This window comes from Lepisma saccharinum, chromosome 16, assembly GCF_977018435.1.
Source record: "Lepisma saccharinum chromosome 16, izLepSacc3.1, whole genome shotgun sequence".
NCBI classification, from domain to species: Eukaryota; Metazoa; Arthropoda; class Insecta; order Zygentoma; family Lepismatidae; genus Lepisma; species Lepisma saccharinum.
Window position 1 is genome coordinate 26,102,666 of NC_139244.1, and position 14,928 is coordinate 26,117,593.

At 37.5% G+C, this 14,928-nt stretch overlaps 1 protein-coding gene across 2 annotated transcripts in view; it reads right to left on the minus strand.

Moving 5' to 3' along the window:
- The window catches only part of LOC145999986 (uncharacterized), a 53,094-nt gene that overhangs the window by 12,147 nt on the left and 26,019 nt on the right, over positions 1-14,928 (minus strand). For both annotated transcript variants that reach the window (XM_083137284.1, XM_083137285.1), the window contains exons 3-4: positions 4,669-4,729; positions 1,102-1,356 (exon numbers count right to left, since the gene is read on the minus strand). In XM_083137284.1, the coding sequence (XP_082993410.1) occupies positions 1,102-1,356; positions 4,669-4,729 (316 nt within the window). The remainder of the gene's footprint in view (positions 1-1,101; positions 1,357-4,668; positions 4,730-14,928) is intronic.

Consider the following 14,928-nt stretch of genomic DNA (forward strand, 5'->3'; position numbering starts at 1 on the left):
AACTCAAAACCAAACGAGCACTAACTATCCCCTACGAACATTGAAATATACCTTATTATTTGGCACATATTGATCTTTGTACTCAACATTTCAACTGTATCATCAGGTGTAATTTTTACTGGCTATAATTTTAAAGTTAAATTCCTGGGTAACAGAAATTTGATTATTCTTCTTAGTTTAATTGCCTATGTATTACAATAAATATGATAACGTAAGGCAAAAATCTTTTTCTTATTATTATTATATGGAAAAGTAAGTAATTTATGCCTGGAATCTTCTAGTGGTTCATTTCAGTTTGTTTTTTTAAACAGTAACCAAGGAATGCATATAATTAAGAAGATTGGTCTATTTATACCTGGACAGGTCACAGATATTGACTGCCAACCTCACTCCCACATGCCTCAGAAGATGTGGGTGATCATCCTACGAGTTGCAGGGTTACCTATGGTCAGCACGATGAACCTCGAGACTGGGTTACAGTACTCATTTGTAGCTTCCCGATTTACTCACGATGGTGGATTGCCACTGGTCCCATACATTGGCTAAAATCTCAAGAGAAAAGGTAGGTCCATGCCCTCAAGGCCTGTTTCACTACAGGTTATTTTTTATAATAGTAACAGATATATATTTTGTTGTCTGATTTATGTAAGGATAGTTCTGGAATCTATTACATTTAATTCCACAGATGGAAGCAACTGTACACTGTAATTTGTCATGTTAAAATATCAGTCATGTTAAAATATCAGTCATGTTGTTCCTTTGCTAGTGTCCTTTCATAATTGTGACCGAGCACCATGGCAGAGTGGTTAGCACAGTGCACTACAATCCCAGCCTGGACACGGGTGTTCTTTGTGAGTGTCCCTTCATCAATTTCAACATATCATCATTCATCCTCACGATTAACCAAATGTGGCAGAAAAGTGACATAAATTAAACCAATTCAATCAACCTTCAAAATTGTGACTACATAATTATCAGTTCATATCGTAATTAGCCTAAAATGCCAGAAAAGCAATGTACAATTAGAAAACACAAGAGCAGGTTATTGATTAATCTCGCACTATGTTTTGGAATAAAAATGGAAATGCTAATCTCTCTTACCTCCAAAAAGTGTGTCAGAATCTCTGAAATTTCTCTTCATGTCAATTCCTGTCTGATGCATTATAACTAAGAAGGCTACAGAGATTCCTGTTACTATTGACACACAAACAAACATCACTATCACTTCAATCCACCTGATTTTCAGCCTACAAAATTTACTCTCTTTCATACCAATATCTCCATGCGTGAGCTGCAAGTGAGAACAGTTGGGGTCCACTGAGATTATGGAGCCACAGGACCTGCATATCGCTTTTCCTGAAAAAAAGAAAAAAAAGAAAGAAAGATTATAAAATAGAGATAGGGCATCCTTGATGTGTATGGTGCATAGTCACCTTGTAATCAAGGGGTTCCGGGTTCGATACATGGTGGAGGCACATAGTGGTTTGGATCCCACTTTAAACTATAGGTCCAGTCCCGATTAGCCTTCCTGTGTATAAAAATGGACTTAAAACAAAACAAAAAAAAACTTAGACATAATTCAGATAACACAATTGTAACTTTTAGTTAATCTGCAATATAAATTTCTACTATAATTATGTGAATGAAATAATGGATGCAATTGAAGACCCTGATGCAAGAACCAGACAGCTACACTTTTTGGTCAAAATTGTTTTCTTGATGTAATCTATCATGAAAAAATGCTCTATCTGCTGGTGAAAAAATCAGACAGTTCCACAGATTTGTTGCGCAGTAGGAATGGAAAATGAGTTTTCTGGCATGTTTCTGCCGGTGCATCATCGCAGACAGCTCCTGGAGCAGTCTGGTTCTTGCAGCTGCTATAGTTCAGTGTTCGGCCACTCGGCGGCATGCAGCAGTTGCTATCGAGACCGCACACTTCAATATGTATGTTACTGTTGCTTCTAGCTATTGCACGTGAATACCCCTTACTTCTTTGACATTTCTTTCATTCAGTTTTTCGTGTCTCCTGAAAACTTTTATAATTTGGAGCTGTCTGGTTCTTGCACCGGAGTCTTCAATTCAATTTTCAATTTATGTGCATTTTATAATAACTTGTGGTGCAACAGCCTGTAAGCAGCAGGGTCTACCTGCTCACTTACGCTTTCCCCAGGAGACTCGAACCTGCACCCATCCTGTAGCCAGAACCCAAAGCATGACGCCTTAGACAGCATGGCCACAATGTGGGACATATGCAGACATAGGCGCCGACTCCATGGGGCTTAGGGGGCTCGAGCCCCCCCCCCCCCCCAATGTTAATGATGTGGGGGCAGAGCCCCCTAAATAATTTTGCTTAAGAGGATCTAATGTATTATTTTTCTTCTCTTGTAAAGTTTACTCTGAATTTTGCCACATGAACTTAACTTAAAAGACACATTTGAAATGTTCTAGACCATCAACTTTGGGGGGGCTGAGACCGCTAAACCATCAACTTTTGGGGGGCCTATGACCGGAAACAGCAAAACACATAACTTATAACTATACACTAAGTACGTATATAATTATTATTTACTGTTATACATATATTAATCAGATACATAATGAATTTAGCCAACGACTTGTTAAAGACTGTTTGGGAATCCCCTAAAAGAATGCAAATATTTAGGAATATTATTGATGTGAATGAAAAGGCTGGCCATACTGAACTGCGACCACTTTGCTCTCGTCGGTGGACGTTGAGAGCCTCCAGTATCCAACAGATGTTAAAGAACTATGAAACCCTTCTCATTGTTTTGAGAAAATTTTTGAAGAAGATTCTACTGACGCAGCATCAAAATGTGCTGGATACCTGGAGACAATGCTTCACTTCAACACATTTTTCTTTCTCTCCCTCTACTGCCATGTGATAGGTCCAATAGAAGAGGTAAACTGTAAGATTCAGTTTCCACGCATTGGTGCTACAGAAGTAGAATCAAAACTAAAATACTTGACTGACATCTTTCAAGAAAAGCGAATGTGTTTTGAGCAGTTCTGACTGAAATGCGCAGAGGGCAAACCGAGCCTCGTTGAGCCAGAATTGCCCCAGCAACGTCAGGTCTCTAAGAGACTTGAAAATCCTGATGCTGCCAAACATCACAAGTTCTACACTCCAAAATAGTATTATAAATCAATATACACTGACGTGCGTGACACAGCAAAATCATGTGTTTAACAAGGACATGAATCTACAGGACTACAAAAAGTAACAGCCGTAGAGAAAGAATGCATCTCAGCTGTGAACAGTTGCACAACAAACTTTCAGCAAACGCGAGAATTCTTTCGCCAAGATTTGGATGCCGATAGGCTCTCCTTACACATGTCCATTCTTGGTGATATCGCCAAACAGAAAAAAGTGGTTCTAACTACCATGCGTGACATAAGAAAGTTTCTTTTGGAAGACAGCACCCTCCAGGAGCCAAATTCATGATGGTCCTCAGCACTGTGCCAGTGACAACAGCCACAGACGAAAGGTCATTCAGTGCTATTAGCCGACTAAAGACATATTTGAGATCTACAATGAGGTAGAAGAGACTAAGCAGCTTAGCGGTACTCCACATACATCAAATTGTGCTTGATAATTTGGACCTGAGACCGCTCGTTAATGCGTTCATAAAAAAATAACCCACTGCGTAGAGCAACTTTTGCCTTATTTTTAAATCATGTTCATATGTTTCTGTTGTGTATGTCAATTTATATCTTAGTGTACATGCTACTTTTTTTATTATTGCAAAATTAAATTTAAAAAGTAAAATATTGTAGCAAGAACAAAAAAGTAAAACCATTTTCCTCCGATTTGTGTTAGCATTTATGTAAATAATTAAATAAAACTGTTAAATATTGTAAATATTGTTATTTTATGGATTATTTGCAACCCATCACAGTTGCGGACATTAAAACACGCCCATGCCATCGCCGGGACTCGAACCCGAGACCTCTGGATCAAAGCGGGTTGAGTCGACCACCCAACACGCTCGGCCACCGAGGCCGGCATAAAACTTTTAGGTTGGTCTCTTAATGTAAATACATACTTTTCAATAAAAATGTTAATTGCTATCTAAAAAACAAATGAGCAGACACAATAGACATAAAGAGACTTTGAAACATTTTCTAAACGTTTTTGCTGTTACATTTCATTTGCATGAGGAATATAATACCTGCTTAAAAACTGCTATACGAAGACGTATTTTTTTATTTTTTAAAAAAGAGAGGGAGTGAGTCATCATTTATTTATTTCAGTGATCAGAGCCCCCCCAATAATTTTGACAAGTCGGCGCCCCTGTATGCAGATTAATTTAGTTAAAAATAGAAATTCAACAGAGTGAGTTTATTCACCATTTCCCCAAGTGGTGGTGAAACAAAACCATAATTATCTGGAATATTTTGTACTGTTGGACTCAACTGCTATTATCAAATAATATTCCTGGGTGACTATTGACAGATATATTTCAAGTTAATATTAACTCAGCATTTTAGTCGCTGTCATTTTAATTAATAATTCACAACAGTGGCTAGGGATGTTTTTAATTTGTGTGGATACATAGTTCAAGCTCCATATATAAATATATTCTATTCAAAATTTCATCAACTTAATGGTGTATGGAATTCATGCAACAACATTGCTTTCAGTCATACCTGTAAGCAGTCGCCATGCTATCTGGCTTGGTGTCAGATATTTGGCACAGAATTGACAAATCTACAAAAAAGGAAAGAGAAAAAGATATAAAGAAAAAAATCACAGTAGTTCGAACTACAACAACTAGGAATTATGAAAAACACTCTTAAAACTAAAAGTCACTTTGATTATTGCTTTGGTACTGGTAGATATGTAAGTGACATAGAGTATCAAAGCATAATATGGCCCCATTTAGTTTGCTGCACTTTTGATTCTCTGCACTCACGCATCTAGTTGGTTAAAAAGTGCAATACTGAGTCATCTACTTCGTTGATTTGGTGCCGTGTAGTGTATTTGGTGTCTACACCATTTGCACTACATTCTGGAGTGGTGTACAGTGTAGTGTATGGTCACGTGGTACGTACTAACCAATCAAATGAACGTTTCAAGCAGCAGACAGGCATTTGTTGAATCTTCTGAACTTGAACACTGCTTTCATGCATACAGCATGTAATTTCCTTGCAGCAGCCTGACATGGAATGTGCCTGCACTACCTGGTGTCATACTGGGCTTATATTATTCTCTTGAAAATTCAGAAATGCGTGAACTTGAACCATTGTCAGTCAACCCATGAAGTCAATGAAGTGAATATGCTGTGAAGTTATCAGGTGACAATTATATTAAAAGCAACATGAATATTATGGTAAATTATTATCTCAATGATAGTCTTCTCTATTTTTAAAAATTTTAAACAGCGTAAACTATGCATTTTTGTAGAGTGGGACGAAAATGGGAAACATACACTCAGTTTTAAAATTATTACTTCATAATTGATCATTTCCCATGGCATAACAGCCCATAAGGGCCAGTGCCTACCTACCGACTGCCGGCTTCACTCCCACCAGAGGTGGGAGATCATCCAGCACAACCGAACTCCCAATTGTTGTTGTAGGTTTTCTATGACCGGATTATGCTACTCATTCGTAGATTCCCAATTTCCTCATGATGGTGGGTGGCCATTGGTCCGATACACAAGCTGAAATCTCAGGAAACGTTGTTATGCTGCTTCTCCAAGGAGAAGCATCCTGCATGCATCCTGTAGCCGGAGCCCAAAGCTTGTGCCTTAGATCGCATTGCCATATTTTCAAGATACATTGCACTAAAATAATTTCTTCAACTAAAAGTAAGAATCTGTAGGTTTTCACAATTCCATCAAAGGTTTGCTGGAAAGCATTGTAGAATTATAGATAGTTTATATTGCGTTTAAGGAGATTTTCTTCATGAGCATTTTCATCGATCTCACAACTTAAGATAATGGTACCAAGCACATGAATAGAAAGAAATGGGTTTGTGAATAAAAACATTGATTTCAACAGTTCTGGCAGTTGCTTGAAACATTTAAATCAATTGTTGCAATTAGATAACTTTAGTTTGTCTTCATAATAAATACACATGATTATTGATTTGATTATACTGTCACTGAAATTTTCTAAGTTAATAATTTGCTTGTAGGTACACTTCCGTTTGAAATGTAAGTATAAATATAACATATGTGCTTAGGGTTATTTTGAGCACCTGTTTTTTGATTGATTTAGTTTACCTTAGTTAGATTATCTGCAACTTTTGGCTAATTGCAAATATGAGGATGAGTAATGCTATGATGAAATTGACGAAGATACACTCACAAAGAACACCCATACCCAAGCTGGGATTTGAACCCGGGAACACTGGCATCAACAGTATTTTAATACATGTGCAAAACTGTACATTCCCTCATCAAAAATAATGAAATGATTAAAATTTTAAAAGTATTGTAATCAATGCGATTTATAACTATAAAATTCTCTGCTCTACTCCAAAAAATGTTCTTACCACTGGCCTATTGTCAAGTTCAAGTCATGCCGAGAACCTTGCACGTGCCTAATGATAAAGGTATGCATGAACACTTCTCCACATGAAACAAGAAAAATTACTTACTTCTCCTTCCCCCTTTTCCATTCCTCCATTTCTTGTATCTGCTTTCTAGATTTTTCGCCTTCCATTCTCCTTCTTGGAATCTATTTCTTCTTGCTCACTTCCAATTGAGTGGACTAGTTCTTTTTAATTCCTTTTCTCATTTGTGAAGCTGTCTTGTTTACTTTACTATATATCTCTCTTATCTCCTTACCCCTTTCCCTCCCTATCTCCCAAAACATATCTAGATGACCCCCAAAATATGACATACTTGTCACACATTCAGTACAGCATTTCAGGATACACCTTGCTGACTTTGACAGCACTTTGAAAATTTTCTGTGCAAGCTCATGAAAGTGAATAAAGCGCTTCTGTTGAAGCCCAAGAACGTACGTGACATGATTAAGGTGAGTTGATCATGATGCTGATATAATTTTGCATCAATATTGGCTATGCCAATGAATTCGATGCTTTGGATGCCATCTGTCACATATAATGCACAAAATATGCATAGCTGGTTTGTTTCAAACCAACTGTGCAGTTGACAATTTGAGGTCAAATAGCATTCAGATGATCCCCTAGGTTAGTCCTCGAAGTGATGGGCGATGTGGGGAGATGATATCCCTCCAGTTAGCCAAACTTTTGCAAAGCACACCCTCACCTTCAGTTGAGCGATTGTCACAATGTTATACCATAGGAGCATCCTACCCAGCTAAATTCAAAGCTCGACCAAACATCGTTCCAGGTAATATTTTCCACTTCAAGTGCTGCCCTAAATGTCAGGTCACCTACTTACATGATAAGATGAATTAGTGGAGTCAAATCACATGAGCAAAAAAAATAGGCTTTAATAAAAATAGAACATATCATTTGAATGGTGTAGGAAAAGGTCAGAAATGAACAATTATTGGGAACTATTTTACACTTCCATGGTTTGAAGCAGGGATTTATCCAGAATTTTCCGACTGAGGGTGTAAGTTTACATGATGTTAAGTTGTGTGAATTATCAGCAATAATAAAATGTTTGCAACAAATATTGTAGTGTATTCAGAATCCTAATGTGGAAAATTTCTTGTTCTGAAAAGGTGCTTACCACTCAAACCAGAAGGGCAGAAATAATTTTAATCTTATTAAATGTGGTCTCCTACTGTTCCTGAATCTCTAATTGCACCTTAGGTCTGTACTATAATGCTATCTGCATAAACTAAACAAAAACAACTGTGCCCTTTAATGTAAATTAATTTGTTTATAAATCTTAAGTGATCTTATAATTTTGCAAAGGTTTCCACATTGGTCATCAACAACAGTAAGTTTATTATTTTTATTATTCATATTTCATTATTGCTGCATAATATTTATCAATGTTAAAGTGCAAATATTGAATGCATATCATGCTATTCCTATTTGTTAAACGAACTGAATAAAAGCAACAGACAATGACAAATGGTACTGTAGTCAACAATGTTAAGATGTCTCTTTGTACACTATATTGTTGCAGTTTCACTACCACATTAACGTGAATGATGTAGAACATTTATTACCTCCTCAAAATGTTGCAGGTCATTAGTAGTTGATATGAACCATTGACAGGTTTCAATTATTTATTTTCCAATCTTCTTCCACAATCTATATTGGCAATGGTCAAAGTTTGTTTCTTTTCTAGCAAAGGTTCTGTACATTTTCAATAGTAATCTAAAATAGTCTGCGACCCTGCGGTCTAAGGAGTCATGCTTTGGGCTCAAGCTATGGGATGTATGCAGGTTCGAGTCTCCTGGGGGAAGTGTAACAACATTTCTCCTGATATTTCGGCCTGTGTATGGGACCAGTGGCCACCCACCATCATGAGGAAATTGGGGAGATACAAATGAGTAGCGTGACATGGTCAGGGAAACCTACAACAACAACTGGGGGTTCATCGTGCTGACCACATGTCACTCCATAACTGGTTGCATGATCTCCCACCTCGACAAGTGGGAGTAAGGCCGGCAGTAGGTAGGTAGGCCCTGCCCTCATAGACTTTTGTGCCATGTGTTATAATATGCAATAGTGGTGAAAATAGATTATATTTATTTCATTCATGACTCACGTGTTTGCACTTACATGCTGAGTTCTTTAAATACAAGAAATCATATATTATCAATACTACATCCTTATTGTTTGATATTCTCTCTCTCTCTCTCTCTCACTTAAAGTGATCAATGAAGCAATGGTAGCTAGCTAGTGGTTTAAGTCTATGGGTGTGAAGTGAACCTTGGCCTCACATCCAGACGAAACAATATTACTCCTCCAAATTACTCACACTCATTTTGCATTCACAATGATGATAATTATATTGTCAATCCAAGTGTTCTACATTATTATTTCTGTGCCTAACAGGAACAATGTCATTGCTGAGAGTTGGGAGAGGGGAAAGGGGATCTCTATTGTCCACTTACTCTTATAGCCAGCATCTGGAATGAAAAATGTAAGCTGGGAGGGGTTGCGGATGTTTGGTCAAGTCTTGGTGTCACCTGGGGGGAATGCTAAAATGATTTAACATGGTGCCATTGAGAGAGCTAGGGAGATGCTTTACTACCCTGCATCCCTCCTCACTTTCAGCACTGCTTAAAGCAGGAAACTTTGTATCTTGTTTCCTTTGCTGTAATGAAAACAATGTCTGATTTGTTTATTTTTCCTTTTTAATTTCTTCATGATACACTGCTACACATCATTCTGAATCTTACTGAAGCCTTCACAATTACCACTCTATTTCCCTTTATTTCCCATTATAGGGAATTTTTCGGCATGTTTTTCCGCCTGTTTTTCTTACACCAAGCCAGTTTACAACCCCAGTTTATCTGTCAGTTGTTTTCTCTTCTCCTCCTCCCCCCTCTATGGGGAATGTTCCTTCCCTTCAAATTCAAGGAAATACAAAGTGCTCACAGGTTTGTAATGTTTGAAACAGAGCTATATGGGAGAAGATACCATCGAAATTTCAATTTCCTAAGGAAATACTCCTTGAATTTGCAATCTTGTGTGGATTTATCTGCACTTGTCAAAGGTCACCAATGGAATTGGTTACAACGCTGCATGACAGAAGAGGAACGTCTGCGCATGCCTGGGGGTAGTCACTCACAATTTTTTTGTGCAAAGAGAGCCCTTGAAAAGCCCACTGACCCAAGCCTGAAAAGACTGTCTCCATTTTCTACTAACTTGTTGAAAACAATAAGAGAGGTAATTCTCACTTCTAAAAGTGCGAGCTTCGGTCGACACAAGAATATTTGATGTCTTGAAAGAGATGATGTTCAATTATTAAGTATAATGAGATCATAGGCGTAGCTACAACTTTATATTTGGGTGTGCACAAAGAAAAAAAAATGAGGTATTGTACCTTTTTAATAGCATATTTTGCAACACAATCACTTGGCTCTGTAACTGCACTGATGTTTGTAATGGAATATAAATTCACTAAATGACAGTGTTGAAAATTTCTGAATATATGTAGTAGAAAAACATCAAATTGCATAGAAATTACACACACACGAAATGTTCATAAATGCAAACAAATACATCAAAATACACGTCATCTATAACAAGAGACGTCTGTCAAAATGTACAATGTTCTTAAATTCATCAATAATTTCATTTACATCAATAGACTAAGCTTTTTTCTGTTCCACAAATAGCAAGAGCAGGGTTTCCAATCTATCCTGTTCTGAGTTTCTCTTAATTTAGTTTAAACTTGGGTAAGCTTGGAGAAAGCTCTCTCACACGTGCAGCTTGTGACAGGTATAGAAGAAAAGCGCTGTAGTACAGAGTAGAATGCAGTAAATATCTTCTTTCTCCAATGACATCAAAAAATTGAAAATCTATAGACACCCGTTTCATCAGCAATATTGCACACGTTTGTACCAAGTAATGACATTTTCAACTTCTTACAAACTGCCGCTTATTTTCTCTCTTATTGAAATATCTGTCTTTAATTCTCTTTGATAAAGCAGCCCATTAGGGTGTGCCTAGGCACACCCGGCACACCCCGTAGTTACGCCTATGAATAAGATTAATTAATTGTAGATTCATTTGGGTGTGCATGTGTGTGAATAAGCAGCAGCTGACACTGTAATGAAGAGAAGAAAGTTGCTGGAAACATCACAGTAAGTGTTGGCATAGAGAAGGATTTCAACATGAAAATCCATGCCTACAGAATGCTTCCTATGCTCACAAACAGGTAAGAGGATCACAAGATGTTAAATATTGCAAGGGAAAAGGTTGTGAATTGAGGAGAGATCAAAAATAGAATTAGAAATTGTGTATTGCACAAACTAATCAAGATGAAAGGGTCAATAAAAATTAACGAAGTTCTATTGAAAGGAGAGTGTGTATCTTGTCTTTTACAAAGACATTTTGCAAAACAGTGAAAAAATAGGTTGTTTGAAGTTGGAATTCACTTTTCATCAGGAAGTCTTGAAGCTTTCCTGTTGATGAATGATGTAGGCTATAGATTCTCTTTCTCGGAATATCAATGAGGTGAGTCACCAGATCGATATCCGAGAGAATCTGTTCATCCCTTTTCGTCAATTGAAAATCAAAAAGTCAACCCTTCATGAGGTGTCACTTAGGATTTGTGGTATTTTTTTGTACATATTGAAGAGATCACATAGATCAAATATCTAGAAAAATTGTGAATTCCATTCCAAAATTAGGTATGTAATTATTGTACAAAACATGAGATTCAAGTGCCATAAAAAGTAACATGCAGGGGTGAATATGTATTTGGGTATTTGGGACAAGAACACTGGAGGGTGAATATTTGTAACCTGTGCTTGAAGTGAGGGAAACGAAGAAGAATAGTGTTTCCAATCTTTAAGAAAATTTACACAAAACATTCCCCTCAGCTTTCTTGCTGCCACCATGTTAAACATAGGAGCATCCCCCCCAGCTAGCCCTGATGCTTAAGCAAATATCCCCCACCCAACAAAATCCATTTAAGTGTTTTTTATAACCATGTATTTACTTCTGAAGATGTGAAGAAACTTTGTTTTGTGGGAAAAATATTACTTACATGATTGATAGCATCTTCAATTGTGGAAATTTTGTCAACATTTTATATTTCACATGTAGCAATAGTTCAGTTAAATTACTATTCACCCATGCAATACAGAGGAGGTGTTAAATGTTCCTTATCATGCATTGCTACTATAGGGCTCATGAGGGCCTCCCCGATGGTGCAGTGGTAGCGTCATCGCCTTGTAACCAAGGGGTCCCGGGTTCAATACCCGGTGGAGGCGCATAGTGGTTAGATCCCACTATAAACAGTAGGTCCAGTCCCAAATTTTTTCGATTCCTCAAATTTGCATTGTTTTTTATTTTGTACTGTACAACAAATAATTTAACAATAAGGGAGATAAACACATCACAAGGCAAAAGGTAAGGTACCAATAGTTCATATTACCAAAAATTATGCATTTCTGTTAAATTGTAGTGGGTTAATTATGGTGATTTCAAAAAGTATCCGATATTATGTCGGTTTACCCTACAATTTTGTTTGTTTGTTTGTCAAGAACTCGACATGTAGGGCCAATTCTAGTTAGTGATTCAACAGATTCAAGATTTCTTGAATTCTGTTCAACATATTTGATTATAGGCACCACTCCAGGCCCTGCACTATCTACAGACCGGAAGATTTAACCTATGACAGTTCTCACCACCAAATGTTCCATTACACGTGATTATTTTCCTTCATTGACAGTAGTGCTGGAGGTAGCACCTGCTTCGTTCTCTGCCAATTAGAGCTTGTCATTTCCTTTAAGAGGGGAATTTGAATTCTTGGTTGCTACATTCACAGCAGAAGAGAGCAGATAGCAAACAGAAAAGAATCTGGCCCCCAAGGGCTTGAATAATTCACTAATATTATTAACTTGCCCTTTTGAAGGACTTGTGCAACAGCATGGTTAATCACCATACTGGCCTGATGGTAGGGATCATTAGCACTATAAAAACAGTATGAATAAATACAAAGAGTAAAACATCCTCAAGCTTTTGGCACTATCTGAATCTTGCCATCATGGATAAGAGGAGGTCGAAGTGAGTTCAGAGAAGAAGGATTTTAGCAACAGGCTGGCCTCTGACACATTATTGCCCAATCCACTTGGCACTCCCATCCTTGATGAGAAGACTGAGATAGTTTAGAAAGTTAGGTGACTTAACTGCTTGTGTTCATCCTGCTTTATGCTGTTTTATACAAAGTAAAATACACCTGCAGTGATCTTATATATGTTTGAATTCCAGGAAAGGCATGAACATTTCTTACTGTTTGCTACCTTTATCATTTATCAATCTATTCTTGTTGGTGATTGAGTGAAGTTGAACAGCGATCGATGTAAAACAATAAATGGAATGCAAATGTCAGTAAGATCATGTGTAAAAGAAAGGTCAATGCACTCTTGTCTATCCTTACAAATTTCCTTGAGAACCATCTTAATTTTGTCATTTCATCTTGGTCTTTGAGTTTGAGTTTTTTAGTTCACTTTATGAACAGATAGGTTAATCGGGACTGGACATATAGTTTAAAGTGGGATACGAAGTACTATGTGCCTCCACCAAGTATCGAACCTGGGATACCTTGATCAGATGGCGATGGTGTGACCATTACTCCAGTGGGGAGACCCATCTTCTTCTTGGCCTTCATACAGGTCATTTGCCATCAGATTTCGTGCAAGTAGAATTTATTTAAGCTTCATCTAACTAGCTTTTTGGATCTGACTATTGTTTTTCTCCTTTGTAGGAATCATTAACAAAAGCTATTTTTAAACTAGCATAAGAAACTTGGTAACTGTCAAAATGAAAACTTCATTTCTGACCACATACTGAGGTAACAAAGTACGTCGTCAGCAGGGTCTTCATTAGGAATATTTTTTATTCACATCCTCCCAACATCCCTCCTATTTTCTTCTAAATCTTTGATTTTTTTTGCAATAGCCTAAATCTTTTTAATATTTTAAATAAAATCTATTTTTTGTATGATTTTAGCTCTAAATTTAACCTATATACTCTAAAAATGACCTCACATCTCCCATATTGGAAAGTCTGGATAAATCTCTGGTCATTAGGGAACACGAGGCTCTCACTGGATCATAGCTGGGCGGGAGCCAAGGGAAATTAGCTCCCTCTGCAGTTTGAATTGTGTTCATTTTCCAAATCTTGCTAAATTTTATTGCCAGAAGAAGAAGTAAAGAGAAAAAACTTTTCTATCTACAGAACATTGAGTTATTGGGTTCTATATCATCATAAATGGTTATTTCCATGGAGGGCAGGTAATGGGGGTGGAAGGGTAACCAGGGGTGGCGCCAGGGGGCGCGAAGGGGTGTTCACGCACCCCCTAATTTTCTTCCGCACCCCCTTCAGTACCCCCTATTCAGAACTTATGTTGAAAACATTAACTACAGTGTCATATGTCGTAGTCGCACTGAGCGCCCGAATGTTAGGTATTGTAGTGAGACCGCTGTTATTGTATACCAGGGGTGCCCATCACCCCCAAAGGCCAATGGCGCATCCCCCCAAAATCTTGTCATGCGTTTCCCCCAAATCATATCATTCGCGCCCTTAAACCATATCGTAATCCCCACAAAATATTTAATTACGACAGCGTGGCTACCGAAAGTAACTTTTTTCTTAGCTTTACTGAACATTATAATTGATATGCCCCTCCTCCCTAAACAGGGGTGCCATCACTCAAGACCACCCCTAAAATCGTTCATCATAATCGAGAATATCGCGTGGATCCCACTTTAAACTGTAGGTTCAGTCCCGATTAGCCTTAGAGTGCATAAAGTGGACTTAAAGCACCAAATCAATCAATCGAGAATATCGCTTGTCTTGTAATGCAGCTTTAGTATAAAAACTTCATGTACATCTAATTAAATCGCCAAACACACATCGTAGCAACTAACTTTTGCGAGCGAATCTAGCAAGACAATTTTTACACCCATTTCTTTGCAGGCTTTGAAGAATATTAATTAATGGGGTGTCAATACTTTCTTAAGATCCCGAGATATTTAGTCTTTTCCTTTTCCAGCTTTTCCTTTGGCACATTCGGTGTCGAAAACGTGTGGATGCCTTCTCGCTAAATACAGACTCCAAAATGTAATGTTCGAACTTTCTCTCCACTACAGAAATCCCTTCACAATCTAAGATTTAACACTTTATCAAGAGCTTTCTATCTCCCCCTTTAAATTTAGTACTCAATCCTACCACCAAAATTTCCATGCCAATTTTAGACTTACTGTTAATATTGAAGAGTAGATATTGCCTACTCCAAAAAATTAATTCTCAGTCTCCACACCAGAATT